The sequence below is a fragment of the Perca fluviatilis genome, chromosome 14, assembly GCF_010015445.1.
Source record: "Perca fluviatilis chromosome 14, GENO_Pfluv_1.0, whole genome shotgun sequence".
NCBI lineage: Eukaryota > Metazoa > Chordata > Actinopteri > Perciformes > Percidae > Perca > Perca fluviatilis.
Window position 1 is genome coordinate 14,271,062 of NC_053125.1, and position 20,825 is coordinate 14,291,886.

At 39.8% G+C, this 20,825-nt stretch overlaps 1 protein-coding gene across 30 annotated transcripts in view; it reads left to right on the top strand.

The window, feature by feature from the left end:
* LOC120573639 (adhesion G protein-coupled receptor L3-like) overlaps positions 1-20,825 on the top strand; it is a 224,866-nt gene that overhangs the window by 64,350 nt on the left and 139,691 nt on the right. For all 30 annotated transcript variants that reach the window (XM_039823490.1, XM_039823508.1, XM_039823510.1 and 27 more), the window contains one exon: positions 3,589-3,810. In XM_039823490.1, the coding sequence (XP_039679424.1) occupies positions 3,756-3,810 (55 nt within the window). In that variant the 5' untranslated portion in view covers positions 3,589-3,755. The remainder of the gene's footprint in view (positions 1-3,588; positions 3,811-20,825) is intronic.

The following is a 20,825-nucleotide window of genomic DNA, read 5'->3' on the forward strand; positions in this document are numbered from 1 at the left end:
AGGTAATGCACCAAATGCCAAGGCATGCAAATGACTTTCTTCATTCCTATCCATATAGAATTTAATTTAGTTTTCCAGCTTTCCCTCCTGAGAAATGTTTATTTCAGGTGGTGTCATTGATTAAAGACAGTCACACATCATGCCTAATTTCAACATAACACATTTGAATCTCACCCAATTCGAGGAGCACAGGAGTGTTATCAGTATCAAGATAGCGGGATGTTTTTAGTAGTAAACAAGCGGAGCCAAACATCTTCCCTTGTAGCTTTTAATGCTGAAATTATGAACAAACACCTTTACAAATAGGTGATTTTGTCATTTGCAATATCACCACACCGGAATAATGACTGCATATTTTGAATTTACATGTGAGATGTATTGTCTTTTGTCATTTTTAGTCTCCGTTTCTCCCAAGCCCCTTAAATGCAGCCTTCATTTAGGATCCATCTTGAATCAAGCTAATTCCATTGCCCTCCATTTGTCTTTTTCTCCAAGTCCAAGCGAGACAACATATTTCCTCCCCCCCCCCCTTTCAACTATTGCTGTTACTATATCAAGCCACTCCATTTTGCTTTAACTGCATAGCAAAGTCAATTATTTCTGTATGTCAGGTTTCATCTGCGCCCCTTTGGCACACACACAATTACTAAAATAACAAAAACAACTACGTCACTGATTAGACAAAAGTTGTTCTGCAGGAAACCGCTAGTCATGAAGTCATGAAAAAGTCTCCTTGATGTGACTGAGAATGGAGCTGCAGTCGCTGCTCGTCCCGCTAAATGTTGGCCAACTTATCTAAAGGAGTTATCCTAAATCCCCCTCAGAGTAAGTACCCTTGAAACGTCAGCACCATAATGTATCATAAGGCTCCTTTTGGAATACAAGACGAGTTGGCAATGGCGGACTACTGCTCTGTCTTTCTTTCTTTTTTTTACTCTTCTTCTTCTTCTCTCTCTCTTTTTTGCATTGAACTGGGTCCAAGCTCCTCTCATAAATATTTATTTTTTAATGTGTTTTTTTGGTGATTGATAGCAGTTCCTGTACCTAAGCCCACACGTTTTTTTTAGAGTAAATTAACGACTGTGATAGTGAAGTGTTTTTCATTTTATGTGATAATTTCTAAGTAACACCTTGTGCTGTTAGATATGGCGCATAGAGTCTCACTCACACACACACACACACACACACACACACACACACACACACACACATACAGATGCCTGCAGACGGTGATAACACATGGAGCTACAAATTCTCATTGTCTTCTGCTATAGAAACAGCCACTACACTATCCTGCTACTTGCTACATGCATTTATTTTGACACTTTGGGTACTAACCTGCCAAAAAAAGCCATATGCCAACAATCATTTGGAAAACAAGGATATATTGTCTTGTTTTGAAATATATTTTCAACATGTTATGCTTGATTTTGAGTCTGTATTTATTTAGAAATTGTCCTACACCATAAACTTCAGGTCCAATTTACCTCTTGGACAATTTGCCTCTTTGGTGTATTTGAATGTGTTTATTCCTGCAATAATGTATTTATTTATTTTTTGTCAAGGGAGTCGCAGCATCTAATTTGATGTCATATTTAATTTATCTCTCCTGCAGCTGTCAGAGCATTTTGATAAAAGGCTATTACTTTGATCAAATACACTCTTTCACATAGCTATTTAAATGTCTTTAATACCTGCCTATATATATATATATATATATATATATGTGTGTGTGTGTGTGTGTGTGTGTGTGTGTGTGTATATATATATATATATATATATATATATATATATATATATTATATAAAAATATATTTGTGTGTGTGTGTGTGTGTGTGTGTATATATATATATATATATATATATGTGTGTGTGTGTATATATATATATATATGTGTGTGTGTGTATATATATATATATGTGTGTGTGTATATATATATATATATATATATATATATATATATATATATATACACACACACACACACACACACACACAGGAATGAAGTCAATGATACAGTAGGTGTGGTTTAGGCGAGTTATGTAAGCTCTAGTTTTATTCACTCATTTCTGCCAATACTTTGCTGATGAGCACACCAACCTTTACCCTCCTAATATTGCCCAAATGGTCTGTTTAGGCAGAGATCCATAATAGGCTTGCTGCCCTTCTCTTAAACCTATTAATATCTGCTCAAGGAAATCTGATTACTCTAATCTAGGATTTTTTAAATGGGTATTAAGAGTTGGATGGGGAAATGTCACTGTGACATAGGAAGCATACCTCCATGCAGGGATGGACGTGGACAATCTAATATAAAGGATAGAGGTGTATTTAAAATTCACTGTTGGTATAATTTGAGATTTTGATGTCAGTCAGCTTCCCCAGTGCCTTGTCCTTTGATGCAGTGCTCACGTTTTGACCTTTTGTAACCAGATTTGCTGCCGTCCCACAATGGAATTAACTCCCCGCAATATTAAAATGCAGTATGGAATGCCTAATGTGCCAAGGATAATGCTTGTGTAGAGGATGGAGGCATTGTCTGCACTCTTTGGCTTGCATCATTTTGCAGAGATTATATTTCATCAGGAGATCATGGTTGATAGTGGATAATAGAGGGGTTTGGATTACCTAATCATTAAAGCTGACTTAACCTTAATAGTTTGATAAGGATAATCCTGAGAATCTCATCAGAATATAGATGGAACATTTTTTATCCCGATCTAACAATGTTTTCTATATTCATACTTCACTTATTCACTTACGGGATGTGGAGTTGCAAATTTTCACGCATCATTTTGTGAACATTGACACATCCTGAGTGTCAATCTCACAGCAGTCACAAGCCAACACTATATAAATCACATTCGATGTTCATTCAATTCATTTTTTTTGTTAACTTTGCGATTACTTCACTCAGTTTTAGCAGTTTGCCGATGACGGCACTCCCAGTGAAGGGTAGCTTTCAGTGGGTCTGGTAAGTCATTTTTGTTGACTAGAATTTTGGAGCGAAGCCTGCGAGCACAGTAGTTGTTTCTTAGGCCGTGCAAATACATTCACAGGTGCAACACCTCAAGCTGTGAAGTTATGGCTCATGCCCACAGGAAAGAGAAAACACCGCCGCTTTCTTATGTCAGTTACCATCAGGCCTTGCAAGAATACACATAAGGTCTGGAGCACATATGCGTGTGCAAAGACGTATACTCCATACACACACATAGCTGTACGCCAAAGCCTAAAGCAGCGTGTGCTTCATCTCTTACTTCTTGTTTCTCTGTGGGAGTGATTTACTGGTAAGGTGGGGGAGTTAACACGTTCATGAGCAAACAACAACAGAATATCCCAAAATACATTTTGTGGTTCGCAACGCCTAAGTGTTTAGTTGATCACACCAGATATGAGTTCAGCTGACTGGAGATTGAGCAACTTGCACCGTGTCACTTGATGACAACTTGAAACTCACAATGCCATAAGGACGGCGCGCAAGGAGGGTAAAGCCATGGTGCATCCATCTGTTGTGTTTGTTACTCATTAATTTGAGTTCTTCTTTTCAGCTAACATGTATGTTTATTTTTTCATTTTTTATAACAGATTTTGGACGGCATCTGGCACCAGAGCAACACGACTTGTGGGGTTGTGGGAATTGTGGCGCAGTGGAGGGAGCTGTGCCATAAAGAAAGCACCCGATTCGGGCATTTGCCAGCAAAAGACTGAACTCAACTGGGACCTTCAGCAGCGGGCGGTAAGAGGAGGAGGCCATGTGGACCGCACGCCTGCTAGTCCTTGCCAGCCTCTTCGCACCAGCCGCTCTGGGTGAGTTTCTCATTCATTAGAGCTTTTGTGTGTGTGTGTGTGTGTGTGTGTGTGTGTCTGTGTGTGTGTGTGTGTGTGTGTGTCTGTGGACGTGTCTATGTGGATCAGATGTGGGCACAAAACATACCTCTTGCATTTTGTTACTGGCATGATTTGAAGCCGTATCAGAATTTCATCCTTTTGCTATTTATGCGCCACATTCTGTCAGCCAACTGCGATAAAAGCCTCTGACTTTATGTCTGTCTCTTTTTCGCCGTCTATCGAGCGGCTCTCGCTAATTAGCAGTTTTTTTACTCCTTAAACTCCCAGCAACTTTTTTTCTACACTGTTCGTATTTGCACTCTCTTGTCTGTTCCTTTCTCTGATTTTCTATCTATTTTTAGATCTGTCCCTCTTTCTCCCATCTCAGTCTCCTGCTCTCCTGGCAATAGGAAATGAAGTGAAATTAACTTTCAAAGAATCATTAACACTGCTTTGGCTTTGTGGCGCATGTTTAGTATAGCGAGAGTTGCAGGAGGAGAAAAAGAAAACTGTCTTTTATCATTTCACGCATTAAGATCTTAAGATGAAGTTGCAAGGACCCTCTTTTCCCACCTCTCGGTAAACGGAAACCGCCGTAGTTTTAGAGAGAGTTTCCCTTTGGCCTTCTGTGAATTGTTTCAGAGGCAAACTAAATGAAGTAATTTAAATTCAGATTAAAAGAAATAAGTGGTGGTGGTCGGGCGCTTTGTGTGTGTGTGTGTGTGTGTGTGTGTGTGATGGGATGGTTGGTCACAATCAACTAGATGTAGGGAGTGTTGGGAGTGTGGCAATAGCCCATAACAATGTTAATTTGATATGGCTCAAACCATTAATGGGAGATTTGAAGCTAAGTGAATTGTTTTTGTCCTGTGATATCTACGCAGGGCGGAGGCAACTGGGTTCAACATCCAGTGCTAATGAAAGCACGCTTTCCAGCATTGTTAGTTTTGTCTTAATGCTCAAAAGAAAGAGTTCAGGGGACAGCAATATGTCATGCATTAGCTCTATTGACCAGAGGTGGAAACATTATAAGGCAGCGAGTCAGCCAAAATCCCACTAAGAAAGATCATGAGGACTACACTGTAGGTTGCAGTTTTTAAAGTTGAACTGAAATTCATTTTGATAAGATGATTGATTTGATCACTTTATAATCAACCAGAGAAAAATACTTACTTACTTTTGCAGTGATAGCACCCACAAAATTTGTGTTATCAATAGGTTTTTTTTTTTTGCTTCCAACTGACGATATAGGTACACAGACAGTTAACGTTTTTATCTGTCGCTTAGTCCCACCTTTGATTTGAGCAATCCCAACATTACACCGTGCCTCTGTACGTTAACGGCATGCTGTGATTGAAATCATGGAGTAACATACAGATTGCTGAGGTCACAAGCCTGCCCGTTGTGAGTTTTAACAATCTGGTCAACACTAACCCCCCCCCTTCCATAATGTTGGATGGACACAGTGCTGTTTGTGTGTGAGAGCTACCGATGACTCAATAGCTATTGAAATGGCATGAATGAAATGTAATGTCCAGTGGGAATCATCTCTAGCTGCCACTCTCCTTGTGGAATTAGTTAGCCAAGCTCAGGTCCTCATAAATGTTTAATGGTGGTAAAAACACCTGTTGGTGAGTTCATTTCTACCATTTTTAGTCTTTTTATTCAAAATAATGTCACTTTCCCCCATTTTTTTCTCCAGTTGTGCTTCTTCTTGTCAACATTGTGTTTTTGGCAGTTTTTTAATACTATTTTAACTATCACGTCTTAGTACAATTTATTCTGAGAAATTACAGATATATACTATCTTAACATACAACTGCATATCATAGTTTTTTCTGGAACCCTCAACATTAACTTCAATGCACCAACTGTACAGTATACAGTACGCTGTTCGAAGTGACACAGGCAAGCATATCCATGCACAAAGAACCATATAGTAGAAGGCCTGTGTGCGTTCAGTGCTATTACTCCTTATTGTTTTTACCTCTTGACCTTGTATTTGATTAGCATTGACTCTTAAGGGCTCATCTACAACAGATGTGTCAATCACACAGAGCGTAAACATCTCTCGTCCTATCCATGTGAATCTTTTGTCTGTCTGCTGCGTTTTAGCTGCACTTTCAGACATTTTTTTAAGAAGTGTACACTGTCTTCTAACTAGAAATCTTGTGTCCACAACACCATTGGAACGAAAAGCATTTAAGCTTGTCTTGGGATTAAAGAGATTCATATCGATGGTCCATTGGCTGGATAAACACTAACTGTAGGACAGTCAGCCTCAGCCAATTAGAAAGTGTCATGGGGGATGGATGTGAGATGATATAAAAAAGACGGCCGTCTGACAAATGCGTCTGAAACGTGTCCGCCGTAGACGTTCTGTGACAGCCAATTTATTTAAAGGAAGTACGTTGTGTTTTTGCACGTTTTAGTCCATTTACCACACATTTAATATAGTACACATTAGTGCAGGATTACTTTTTCCAAGCATAGTTTTCTGGATTGGTCACAGTATTTTCCTACCTTCCAGGCTGCCATTGCTTTTAGTCTATGTCAGTACGGTGTGAAAGGGGATGAAAAAGCTGTCTAACCCATTTGGAAAAATGATCAGCAGCAATGCATGCATGATTGTCATAAATGGGCTGAAACGTTCAAAAACACCTGCACAGTTCTTTATATCAATCATTCTGCTTTGTTACTCATACCACAACAATCAATCAATCATTGATCCCATAGGAATAGACCACATCCAACTGACACCGTCTAGTAGCTATGGTTTTTTGGTGCTGCAAGTAATGCCCTAAAGGAACCACATTTGAGCATTTCAGGCTTGTTTGAACAACAGATTAAGTGGTTGACATCCCAAGTAAATAATTTGGCAGTTTTACTAAGAAAAAGTAATCATTTAAAACCCAACCCTGATGCTATAAGCAGACACGGCCAGATGTTGCCAGTAAATTGTTCTGCAGCTGGGGAAGCGTTAGTGGGAATATTCACCACAATGTCATTGTGCATGTTGCTCCCTGAGAGTGTTGGAAATGTGTACTCCAGGGGATGCTGGCCTACTTTGGGATCTCCAGTCCCTTTTGTCTATATACAGTCAGGCACAGGCATGCACACACATGTGCACGGATGAATGGAATCGAACACAGGAAATAGCACTTTATCTGCTCATACCGTGTTAGCTAAGAGTCTGCTATTGAAGCTGCGCAGTGTCCTGCCCTTTCTAGTCCTTATTTGTATGTCAACACGTACCCAACTGTCTGACACTTTACACTTGTCTGAGGAAAATGAGGAATATTTCAGGACAAGCGTGATAAGCCTGTTTGGGTGGAGTTATTTGTCGTGTGTGTGTGTGTGTGTGTGTGTGTGTGTGTGTGTGTGTGTGTGGGGGCGGGTAAGCAAGTACTGTATAGCTAGAAAGTCTAGCAAGATTAATAAAAAGTTCTATCACGGATGCTGTCACTGGGTTGAAAAATAAGTAAAAGGCACCCTTGTCATTGTTTCGGTAACAGTGAATAACAATGAAAAAGCAATGTCCCAAACACTCTGGCCATGCCTGAGCAGCACATTAATCATGCGTTTCTGTGCATGTAAAATGCTCCAGGAACGATTTTATATTCATTCCACTTAATACCACCCCATGGAATCGGAGATATAACGCTATAATGGATGACGGCTGGTGGACCAATCCAAGAGATGAAAGCGTGAAGTCTGACACGTATTTTTCATGGTCAGATCCTAGTGCATACATCAAGCCTGGAAGCAGATATCGCCTTTCCGGGGGGGGACAGGTATGTAATGAGGGATGGATGAGACAGCGAGGCAGATGTGTTCTAGGGCAGAGGCAGATCTATTTAGCATATTTGTGTGTTTGTAGGTTTTTGTAGCTCTCAGAACAGTGTCAGGTAATTGGCAATTCTGCAAAAGGGGCTAAGAAAGAGTCGTAAAAATTAAGTTAATGTCCATCTTGCTTTTGTCTTTCCCTTTCTTTCATTCATATAGCCCCATACTTTCGTGCCGAGCTTACACAAAGTTGAGTCCAAGCCTACATACACCTTACAAACACATCCTTCCCGAGGCTATTTTGCAGCGGCTCCGTGTGGAGCTTAGTGCCACCCATGACAATTGTGATTGGTTTAAATAAATGCCAATAATCCAGAGCATGTTTTTCTCCCATCCCAGAATGCTGTGTGGACTAGCCAGACCTTCCTTCGCAGTGTGTGAAGGTTGGTCTGGCAAAGCGAGACTAAGCATTATCTAACCAAACAAGGGCATTAAACTCCAACGTCAGTCTCACTGTTCCCGTACAGATCCACTTAATTAATCTCCTTGTGCCAGGGCACTGACTCCATCCGCCTAGGCATCCCTGGATTTGCCTAATTTGCTTAATTAATTAAACAAATGATTTATTTGAGCTCATATTTCAAAGCGGGAGAAAGTTCTTTGTAGAGCCCACTGAGGCCTGTACTGTTTTGTTGTGACTGTGAGATGCCTCTTGAAGCATTGAAAATAAGTGGGCTTTGGAGTGGTTGGATGTCAATCATTCATTGGCAGCGGCATAATGTACAGGCAGATAGAGTGCAGGGGTAAATTATGTATGCATTTAAATGTGATATTAGATTAAAAACATAACTTCAGCATGTCGATGTGCTCTTATGTGCAGGTAGTGTTGAGCACGATCAGGCTAGCGTGTTAACATGCTTACATTTGTGAAATCGCATGAAACAGCTGAGGCTGTACTTGGAACCGAAAATTTGAAAAACTCTTACTTCCAGCCTCATTTGTGTGTTTATCTTATTAGAGCCCAGTGCTAGTTGTGTAAAATAGAATGCCTTATCCACACTGGATAAGGCATTTGAAAATGCTTACAACATGCCTGAAACTGGAGCTTGGAATGTAGAATGTACTGCACATACTGGGACAATAAATGTCAAGGCAAGGCCACAAAAGTACTAAACGGGCGCAGGCAGGAAAACATCAGCTTGTGCCCGTTGACATTAGAACGTCCTCGGACACTGCACTTGATCTGTGCTGGCATGAAAATATAGCACCATACAGCATGTGATGATAAACATAATTCAGTTTAGACAACAGAGATACTTCATTTGCTTTTGAGCACTGCAGGAGAGTCCTGACTTTGAGATAGTTTGAATAATTTTGTTTCTTGAGTTTCACGTAGAAGTTTTATTGCTTTGAAAACGTTTTAGATGATTTTAAAAATGCCTTGGGTTTAATGCCGATTTTCTTTTATTTGCAACTCTTTTTCCTGGAAATGGATTATGCTTGTCCTATAAGCTACACAAGTCTTACTGAAAATAGATAATAGTTAAATTACTTAGTTTTTTATGCCTCCCCTAAGGGTGGCCTTTACAGCTGTCATTTGGATGCCAGCTTTTTTTTTGTATTGCTGTTTTAGTGGGTCTTGCTTTGTCAGGACGTGGTCTTATTTAAATTAAATTGTAAGATTTGAATTTAAAGTAAATATACTGGGTGTAAAATCCACTTTTCTTTGTATTTAGTTCCAGTTCTCCCTTTAATGTTATCCCTAGTAACACTTTGTGTGGCATTTGGCATTGCTTTCAGAAATCCCCTTTTCTTTTTATGCTCTTCTGTAATGAGTGAAAAATCAATACCTGCTTGATAGGGGGAATAAAAGAATGGCCTTTGCTGCCCATGGCACCAGTAGTGACTGCTTGACATTGCCAAATTGCTGTCAGAACTTGCAACCTAAGAGGAAAGAATGACAGCAACATTAAGAATGGCAGGGTGGGGTTAAATACCTCTGCATGTTTTATAGGTGTCCGTACTGGGACCTCTGTATATCTTCCCAATAAATGAATTAGACTCCCCATTCATTCAGCGCGGTTGCACAGGCATAATTTGGTAAGCGTTGAATGATGCCATTTAAAGTGGACTTGCAGCTGGTCGAATGGTGTTTAATGAGGACAGATATTGACAGCAAGGTCAAGTGGCAGTGGATGTTAGTTTACATTAGGCTGCATAATGTGCGCGTGTGCGTAGTGCATGTGTTCGTGGTGTCCGTCGGAGTGGAGAGAGCATTGCTGAGTAACCTCGCAGACCAGCTCACAGGGCACAAATGGTGGCCGTGAAATACCACAGGGTTTCCCACACTGCTTAACAGCAGGGGTCAGGCAGTAATTTGGGGTGTGGGCGGAATGTGAGGAGCAGGAAGGGCAAACAGACACCACGCAGAGACACAATGCAGCGACCTATGCTTCCCTCAGTTTATGAAATTAATTACTTTTTCCTTCCCTACTGTGAAATCAATACAAGCAGCATATGCTTTTTATCCCTGGCCTGTAAAATAAATCCAACGCGTCCACTTACAGGACGTGTTTGCCTATTTGACATATTTGCATTGTGATGACACATAGTCGGTGCAATTGAAAACTGGGCAGATGATTACGTGCTGCAATTTAAGACAGTGCAGTGCTGTACATATGCAAATGTATCAGCTTTGTAAAGCTTTCACAATCATGAGTGAGGGTGTGTGAGTGAAGCACAGTGAGGCTCCCCCCCCCCCCACCCCACCCCACCCATATGATGAATTGTTGCAGCAGCACATGATTACAATACATGCCTTGAGACCATACTATATGCATATTTGCTAATTATTTAGATTAGCATCTCCCCTTTATAAACCACATGTTGCTAATGACATGCATTGATATCTAGATGTTTTATGTTTCTGTGTTGCGTGGGGGGGATCTTCTTATTAGGGCTATGTATCTCTACATGTCAGAAGATTCGATATATATCTATGTTAACAGTCCAGGATCGCAGACGCATTTGTAATAATGTGATATACCGCAATCCGAAGCCTATTTGATACAGTTTGATTTAGCTGCCATTAGGATTGAATGTTTTTACTCTTTTGATAATAAAACATAAAAACGTCAAGCTATTCCTTTAAGATGCAATTGCGTTATGACTGCTAATGCAATGTAAATTCTTCAGAGAGCACTGTACATGGTGGTCTGATATTTCTTTTAGAGTTGATAAGTATGACACATGCTACAGGCAAAGGAGTGCAGAGAGAGAAGAGAGTTACTTGGAAAGATTAGCCTTAACAATATTTCTTCTGAATGTCACACAGACTTTGGGTCAGAGCTGTGGTTGTGTAGTGATGTAGCCAAATATTGACTCTTGTATTATTTTATTTATAATTATTAATAATAATAATAATAATAATAATAATAATAATAATGAATACTTACACCCCTACTATCTATTCCTCTAGTCATCTAGCTATGTTGCTCTATCTGTGTCTGTCCGTCTTTCACATTAGCGAGGCTATTGATCAAGTTGTAGTGTTTTTGGCATTGTTTGGTGACATTGAGACATGCAGATCTTATTTCAAGGGAAGCTGCCTACTTCAGCTTATGTAACATGTTGCCTTATGGCCACACGGCAGCAAACAGTGAATTGCTTTTCCAGTAGCCCCAGATGAAATACACTGGCACTTTCTGTTGATGAAAAAGTCCACATAATGGCACCCTGTCACCAGAACAAGAAAGCAGGCTCAAATGGAGACCACATTGTTTAAATAATTATATTTAACAGTACAATGACAGCACCTAAACAAATGGTTCTCTGGTTTCATTTGCACATTGTCAGTCAATTTTGATTATAGTCTGTTTGATGCATGAGGCATTTTCGCTGTTATTGAATAATTCAGAGATCAATTGGGGTCATTAGAGAATGGCAGAGAAAAATACAGGTGCTTTCCTTAGTACAACTCAGAGGACGGGGTGAAGCGATACCACCTTTATTTCCTCAACAAAGGCAATCATTGAAAAGGAAAAGGATTAATTAGTTATTGTTCCTTTTGATCTCTCTTTCTTTTTCTCATGCAACTCTTGAGCTATCAGGGTGGATTTTAATGTATGCATAGACAAACAAAGAATACTGAAGATCTAATACCTTTTGCCTGAAACTAAAGTTCACCACAGACGCAGCATAAACCAATTATGGGCAAGATGGTGTGTGACCGTGCACTTTCTTCCCTCAGCTTTGACATTGAATAAACCAAGCATGCACAGTAACTGGTGATTTTGTCTCAGCGAATCAATATGAAGTATTGTAAAGTCTGCATTTGGAGCAAAGGAGTGGTTAGGGATCAAATGATACTGTGGCACAGATTAGCCCATGAGACTTAGAGGATAAGTGAGAGAGGGAGTAAGCAATAGAGAGCCGGTGGTGGTGGTGGTGGTGGGGGAGGGGGAGGTGGGGCGATACTGGAGATGGCCTTCAATATGGCCCAGTGGCCTTGTAGGGGAATTCAATACAGCCATTGACAAAAGAAGGCTTCCATTGTGGAGGAGCCAGCCTCCTTTGGGAAGCTGTTCCATTTCCTTATTAATTGTGCTCTCATTAAAATAAAAGGAAGGAGAGAGGGGAATGGATAGCGCGGGAGTAATGGTAGCTCCTCAGCGTGGCCTCCTTGTTTGGAAGGATGCCAGGGTCAAGTAGTTTACAGTTCTAGTGCTTTACACGGGATGGAAAATGCACCGTAGTTTATGTATTTTATGTACTGCATGCACAGCACACACAGACAGGCACACACTCCCTCCCTTTATCTTCCTTCTCTCAGGCCTTCCCACATTGGAACACAAATCTTCCTCTGCAGATGTACTGTATCAAAACTGTTGGGGTCACTGATTGGCCTCTGTCTCACTCTGCAGCTGTCAGACGTGGGAGGAGTCAACAGTTTAGGCCATGGATCACTGATATCCTAACCAAACATACTCCCTAAACCATACTCCCTTGACCCTCTGCTTAAAGGATAATTCTGTTTTATTACCACTTGGGTCATATTTTGGTAGTTTCAGTCATCGGTTATGATGACATTGTATTCACCAGAGTAATTGCTGAGATTACGCCAACAAGTCACACCATGCAAGAAAACATATGCGGTGGAAAAACTGTGCACGGAAGGTCAAAGTTGACCCAAGAAGTCTGTACACAGTGATGGATGTTTACAACCGACAGTTTGGGTCATAACAGTTTTTTCTCTTCCAAATAAGATTGGCTCACCTGGCAGTTTGTTTAAAATCTTTATGATCCTCTGACCTCTCGGTGTTGTTAAACCATTGGACTTCTGTTTCGCAATGTTGCCGTGTTTCTTGATTTCACCACTGCATTCAGTGAATTTAGAAAAGTATTATTACCAATAGAAAATAAAAACAACACAAATAAGATCTAAGTTATAATAAACTGGAATTTTCCTTTAAGGTCCTGATCTGCTTAATGGAGTGCAGACACTGACCTGATAGATGTTTGATTGATTGATTGATTGATTAATTAATTGATTGATTGACATTGTCCTGCATCACTAGATCACAACAACCAAGATTATCAAGTGGCAAATCTTAATGTACAGATGCATAAATTCCAAATATTTCAAAAGATTCTACAGTATTTTCATAACAGAAATGTCCTGTCCATGGTATGAGAGATATAGGTTATTCTGTCTTAGTCACCACACATTATCTATAAATCTTGGCAAAACATTTAAACACTAAATTAATTTTTTTTAGATTTGGTTCTGTTTTGTAAATGTTCTTTAATTTGAATGTGACGCTCATGTCTTATTCCAGATATTGGCTTTCTGTTGTTCCTTATGAACCTATCTACAATGCTCCATCAACATATAGTGTACAGAATAATACAGAAGCTAATTAAATATAAACATGAATAAATGTAAATGTTCAATATGACTCTGTATGCTCTGTGATCTATGATCTGCAGCTTGTTACAATCTTAGTTCATACATACCCATACATCTGACAGCCTAAAGTAAGATGGAGAGTACCATAGTGAAGATGTCTTTTTTTGGGGGGGAGTGGGGGTTAAGGCCAGGAGCCATAACTTTTACAGACATCCCCCTGTGCATAAGACCCTACAAAAGACCAATTGTGTCAAATGGGAAAAATTGCAGGTGCACATTCCCCAGTGGTGCACTCCCTCTTGCCTCCCACTCTCCACACACATTTAAAGGCATGCAAGCACGCACACACATGCTGCCTCCGTGATCTCTGCCTCTCATTTGGTGGCGGGAGGAGGAGGACGGGGTTAGAAGGAGATCCTTTTTCACTGTGATAATGCTCTTCTTTCTCTGCCACAAGATGAACTGAGAAAGGGTTGAAACTGGAGAGGCAGAGTGAGCGATGCCATTCCACAGCAAGCAACGGCATCAAACAAAATGGCATGTCATTTTCATAGGCCCACTGCAGATGTTTCTCCTCTGCATGTTCACCCTGTGCATAATACAATGGTGGGTATTTTGTATTGGGGTCATGGTGAGGATCACAGGGGCCACCCTTTAACTAGGAGGTGTGGATTTAACCCATAGGGTCTGTTTGACACACATTTTCATTTTATAAATTAATACAATGGAGTGCATTATACATAACTTTAAAAAACATGTAAAAGTTAAGAGGTGCTCCTTATAGCTTCAGATATTGCCTCATAATTATCAACGGTTTGTATTTTCATTGTTGCAGTGCAAAGAACTGCTAATGCAAAATGACTTTTTCATGACTGATTAGCCAACATGTCTGCAGCTAACTTGCTGACCTCCATGTCACCATTGCACTTCCTGTTTGCATAACCTAAAGTAGTGGTTCCCAACCTTTTTACAACATGACCCTTCAAAATGAAGCAGTGTGACCCCTTGTGACACTTATTTGAACAAAAGGGAAGAGCTGCGGAGAATGACCCTCTAAGCTAAGCTAAACGCTAAAAGTCGCTGATTTTCAAGTCATCCAGTTTTACTTGCGGTTAAACGCGGATCTCGGGGTACTGGTGCCGTTCTTCAGCAGCTGGTTGAAAATCTGCAGACTTTCTTTAAGTTACCAGCTAATGCTAGGGCTAGCTCGCTAGCTTGGTTGGTAGAGTGCTGAAAAAGACATTTCTAGTCAACTAAAGTGTTCCAATTAAGATGAAGATGAAAACATGGACAACACGCAAAAACTAGTTCGTGGCTATTTTAATATTTTAATGTACACAGTGCCATGGATATGTCTATTTTAAAATAAATGGGACCATCATTTACAAAATGAACATCATGCTGTATTGAAGAAGACTTGAAACTAGCGAATGAGGCCATAAACTTGTTAGGAAAATGTTTATTGATGTTATAAATCAAAGCAGAAGTAGGGTCATTTTCCCATAGACTTCTATAGAATCTAACTTTTTTTTGGAGTGGAGTCGCCCCCTGCTGTATATTAGATAAAAGGTAGGATTAAGACACTTGAGGCTCCGTTGCCGCTTGATTCAAACAAGTGAACCCAGACTAAGTCAAATAATTATGGCTTTATGTCCATGGAACTCTAAGTAGGCTACAATGGTCTGACTAGCAGATAAGAATACAAGCAATTTAACTTTTTCTGTTGCTGTATCTTTGAGCAAACTTTTGAACAACCTAGTAGATGAAGATGATTTGACTGACGTTTTTAAGAAGAACTTGCAACCATGTGCAGCAGTCTTAAACTAAGATATGCAGCCACTGAAGCTTCTCAGTAACATGTTTGCCAAATAAAGCAGTTGTTTTTTAAGGCGTAAGGCTGTCTCAATGGTATCATGCATTACAGCTCTACACCTGCTTGTGTGAAACCATGTGTGGCATGTTTTGCCTCATCTGGCATTCCCTCCTATTTCCTGCTTTTTATGCCCGTTGTCGGATTCCAATATGCCACATGTTTAGAGTTGCGGCCAGATGATTTGATGTGTGAACACTACGTACATGTTGCTTCATACATATTCAGCGCTCATTATCTTCGCACACTAACCCATTGTCTGATACCTGTCATGTTGAATGCGGAAGAAAAGACGATCAAAGGAGATCATCTTAACTGTGTGTCTCAGATGTAGCGTAGCCACCCAGGCTAATTTCAGCAGCACTGCCTTGATTGCATACATGTGGAATGAGATTACTTTTCACTCTGTGGGTGGTTGAGAAATCTCTTTTTCCACAATTACCTCCATATCCAGCACTAGGTTTTTGCCTTAACACCTTTTATGCCTCTGCGCTGGCGACAGCTATGGCAAGAGGCATTATGGTTTTCGGGTTGTCCGTCCCATTTTTGTGTACATATCTCAGGACCCCCAGGAGGGAATTTCTTCAAATTTGCACAAACATCCACTTAGGCTCAAGGATGAACTGATTAGATTTTGGAAGTCAAAGTCTTTGTGACCTCACAACATGCATTTTGGGAATAACTTAAAAATTCATATGCTAATTATTACATTTCACACAAATGTCCACCACAATAAAATGATGAAGTGATGACTTGTCATATCCAAAATGTCAAAGGTCAACTTCCTTGTGACATCATAATGTTCTGCAAAAAAAGCTTTTCTGGCAATACTCAGAAACAGAAGGGGAGACATTTGGTCAGAATTGGCGACACTAATCTCGAAATTGGTGATTGTGTAGATCTTCAGTGCTGCCGGGTTGAAGTTTGTAAAGCATCCACATTTTGCCAACAAAATACACTAATATGTTTAAATAAATTGGTTTTTAAGGTGCTGTAGGTAGGATTGCGAAGATCCAGGACTTAGCCAAACAATTTGAACATTGACAACTTCTCAGTCTCTCCCCCCTTTCCGCTAAAGCCCAAAATGGTCTCTTAAGCCCCTCCCCCCACATGGGAGAATGGATGCGTGTGCATGAGCAGTGATTGACACGCAGTTAGATACCCCCGCGGCCATGATTGGAGCATCTGAACAGGGAGCTGTGGATTTTTGCAAATCACAGTCTGTAGGTGGTGCCAGAGGAGCCGGATTTCTTTTTAAATGACCTGCTTCATGTAGTTCTACTCGAACATAGGGTCAGTTTCAGCAAATATGACAGAAAGTTTTATAAGTCTTACCTACTGCACCTTTAAGTCTTCACTACAAATATTAAAGGAGTCTTGACAGACATTGATGTAAACTGGTTGGCGGAGGCAGACAACCGTAAGGCGGTAATTCTAGTTTTCACCTGTTTCCTTCTCCTGACAACCTTGTATCTCACTTGGTGACTTTTCCTTTATTCACAAATCCACCTTTGCAACAGTGTCACACACACACACACACACACACACCTCTTTTTTTTTTTTCTTTAACTTCTTGAGTGGGGGTATACCAATGCTAAGCATTTAGCTTTGCTACAAGCTCGCACAATTAGCTGAAAGAGACCTCCTAGAAATGTACAATAGGGAACCACTGAAATGGCCTAGGAGGTGGCTTGTACTATAGGGCAGGCTGGGACACTGGGAGAAGATTAACATAAGATTGAATCAGTGGTACACCTTGCCAGTTACGTTGTAGCTCAGGGAGGAAGGAGTTGCAGAGCAAGCAGGGGGCCTGATTTAAAAATTGTCATCCTTGAACGATGTTACGCAGAGGTGCATACGCCAGATAGCAATATACCCTAGGGAAACACCCCCCCGACCCAATGCATAATGTATTAAAATAGGCAAATGCACATACAAACACACATGTAAGAATGAACAAACCACAGGGGAGGTAACAAAAGAACCTGCTTGCAGTTAAGTACAGATACAGACAGCCTTTAATCTGCTGATGCCACCCAGCACATCAGATTGCACCACCCTTTGGGTTCTTACAGTATATAGGACAAACCCCCGCACCCAACCCCCAACTGTTTCCCCACTTCATCTCAGCGTTATCTACACTCATTCAAATACCTTTTGAATTATACCTTTCAGGGATTATGTGTTTGTGTACAGCTTAAACTATTACCATCCACTGTGTGTGAAAATATCTGCATGCACTCAAGAGTCTAGTGCTACATGTGTAGTCATTGTATGTGGGAAAATTGTTTTAAGCCAGTGCTTGGTATTATGAATGGCTCCACTGGCACAAATAATCAGAGAAATATGAAGTAATGTCTTTGTTAACCTAAAAACATAACAGATACATATGCATGAAATCACATTTTAATTTTGTCATTTAAATAATTTCTTGTTTCTCATTATGTGAGTAAACATTACAGCACTGAGCTTTAATTGGTATTAATTCATGCTTTTGCCCCTCGGATATTACACTGCAGTAAAAATTCCACTTGCAGGAGTATGGGGAAGAGAATTGACTTAGGTTCATTTCCAAGCGTGCTCTGCCGCAGAAAACAAATCACAGCAATGTAATTCACAGAGTTCGGTCCTTGTGCAAGGATACTTTTGATAAAATAGAATCATGCGAACGAAAGTTGATACAAGGACGCTGCGACGTAGAGCTTCAATTTGACTGTTTTTCTCTTCAAATAACGAGAAATTGAAAAATGCTCTTCTTTACTTCCCACAACCTTGAATTCCAAACGATGCCAATTTTTTTCATACAGCCTTCACGACAAACAGTAAGGGAAATTCCATCTCATCATTTCATCAACAACCAATATGCTGTTTTATGTAAATGATGTTACTATCTCCCCCTCCCACTGTGTGCTTGTTTCAAGTTGAAAAATATATATATATATATATTTTTTTTTTAATCAGTTCCAGCTAATTACTGGCTATTGCATGTAAAATTGATGTGGAGTGTTGTGTTCATTTTGCTGTTGTCGGCTGATTGGGGTCATCTCAGATTAAGTTTTATTATTTAATTTTTTTTTACTATCGCCATGATCAACAGACACACACACATATATATTGTGCCAAAGCAGACAGTTATTATCAGTTTGGTTGCGAAGGTGTTAAACTGGTGGCCAGTATGTTAGCTTAGCGCCGGAGTTCAGCTCTATTTGCGCTCACTATTGCACTAGTAGTACACCTATAATGAGTGGAGCCCCTGGTACCCATATTTAGATAGCGATATTGCCTGGTTTCCTATTCATCACAAGAAGAAAGCATCTTCTAGGTGTTCTCTCATCGGTTTGTCTGTATCTTGTGTGAAAGGAGCTCATAGAACTTGTACAATATTGAGGGTTGCTATGGCAATAAATGAAGTGCAGTCAAGTGACATAATGGTTCACATAAATGGTGCTTCAAGTGAAGAAAGAGATATAGAGGTTAGGTAGACTTTATCAGACATGTGCTGTGAAGTAGATAGTATTTTTTTAAAAGTAGTCCCAAAAAAAACAAGAAAACAAATTCTTATTTTAAAAAAATAAGCAAAAGCAGAACTCACTTTGAATTCCCAGCGGTTTTACACACTGCCTGCAACTTGACAAACAAGTCTTTTAATAGAGTTTTTGTTGATCATGGTTACAAACAAAATAGTCAAATATTACTTTTAGCAGTTTTACAAAAACGTCACATTATGCTGATCAGAGTAAGTATTGAAGTTACTGCAGATTACTAAACACAAGTACATTTATTCCCGTACGGTTCTTAGGCACAAGTTTGAGGTACTTGAGGCAACTTTCTACTTCTACTCAACTACATTTTGGATGCAAAATATACACTCTATTTAACAACTGTAGTTAGTAGTGAGATTGAAGGTCAATATTTGGATAAAAAAAAGCATATCATCAACTTAAATGTTAAAAAGAAAATGTGATGTCCTGTTATAGATTAAAATAGATGGTTATGAGTTAAATTTGCTTCACTTCAACAAGCTACAACATTAAAATGCTGCTTACATGTTGATGCATCATTAATAATATAGCATAACATTTACATTTTGCTGGTAATACTTTGGTATTTATACCTAGGTAAAATTTAAAATGAAGCATATTTGTACTTTTAATTTTCCTAAGTAAAGTATCTAAATACGTCCTCCACTACATTGCTAGGCATGCATATACTGTATGTTTTGGAAATTCTAAGGATTTAGAACATTAGCAAATAAACCAAAAAATGGGCACCTTGGTCAAATATGATTTTGAGCTACCACCCCTTTCAGTGTATATTAGTTTCTGAAGTGGACAGTGCGAAAAACAACAATAATGCAACGCTAACTGGAATATTGTATTGAAGAAAGAATATCAACCATCTTACATTTTTGAATCTCTAACAGTGATCCTTCAGTTGAAGACTGGTATAAGGAGGTGTATAAGAATAGTACCTTTGGAAAAATTCTCCTGCTTGGAAATATCGAGCTGTCAAATCTGAAAGAAGTACCACCAATTTGCCGAAACAAAAATAGCTCCCTCAGGATGTTTTAGAAAGTGTGCATGTGTGCATGTTGGCCCCTGTTCTTTTACTTGTCTGAGTGCTGAACAACGTTTCCTGAGAGGTTTAGATTAGCGAGGTTGTACTGCAGTTCTCAGTTCACAATGCTAAACTTAGCCAAGCTCATGCCTCCAGTGTGCTGTTGGGCAATTCCATCTCATGATGTGTGGTAAAGGAAAAGTGAGGAAAAGACCTCTTTACCCTCACGCAAGAGGAAAATCAGCCTGTTGTTTCTTTTGTTTGACCTCAATTACTATCAGGGCATGTGTTACTATAGGGGCATGTTGAGTCATGCCTGCTCTGGGAGTTGTGTGTGTGTGTGTGTATGTGTGACAGTGATTGTGTTCATTTGAGCCTAGGAGGCTCCATACAGTAGGTGGGGGCCAAGGTGCATTAGTCTTGGCTGAGATGTTCCCTAGAGTGATCCAGGCCCATGTGGGTGGGTTACAGGAAGGAGGGAGAAGGCAGTGAAAAGAGAGGAAATAGCAAAACGATGTCAGACATGACGGGAGCTGAACAAAGCCCAGCTCGCTGTCAGGAGCTGCTGCCAGCTCCACAGTCTCACCTCCGGCTTGGACCATCTGACAAAACGTCACTTTGCTGATAGAAAGCAGGACACACATCTCATCTCTTTTTACATTTAGGGAAGGAAAATTGGGAAACAACCAAAATTTGCTCAGAATTAGCACTTAAAAGCAACTAATATTCTGCTAATTCAGCTAATCTAAAAAAAAAAAAAAGAAGAAGAAAAAAAAATACAAATTTACTTGAACAACACTGAAGGGAATTACTGATTTCTTCTAAGCTGAAGTGGATTTGACCTAAGCAACTAATGTTGTAATTTGCACACCA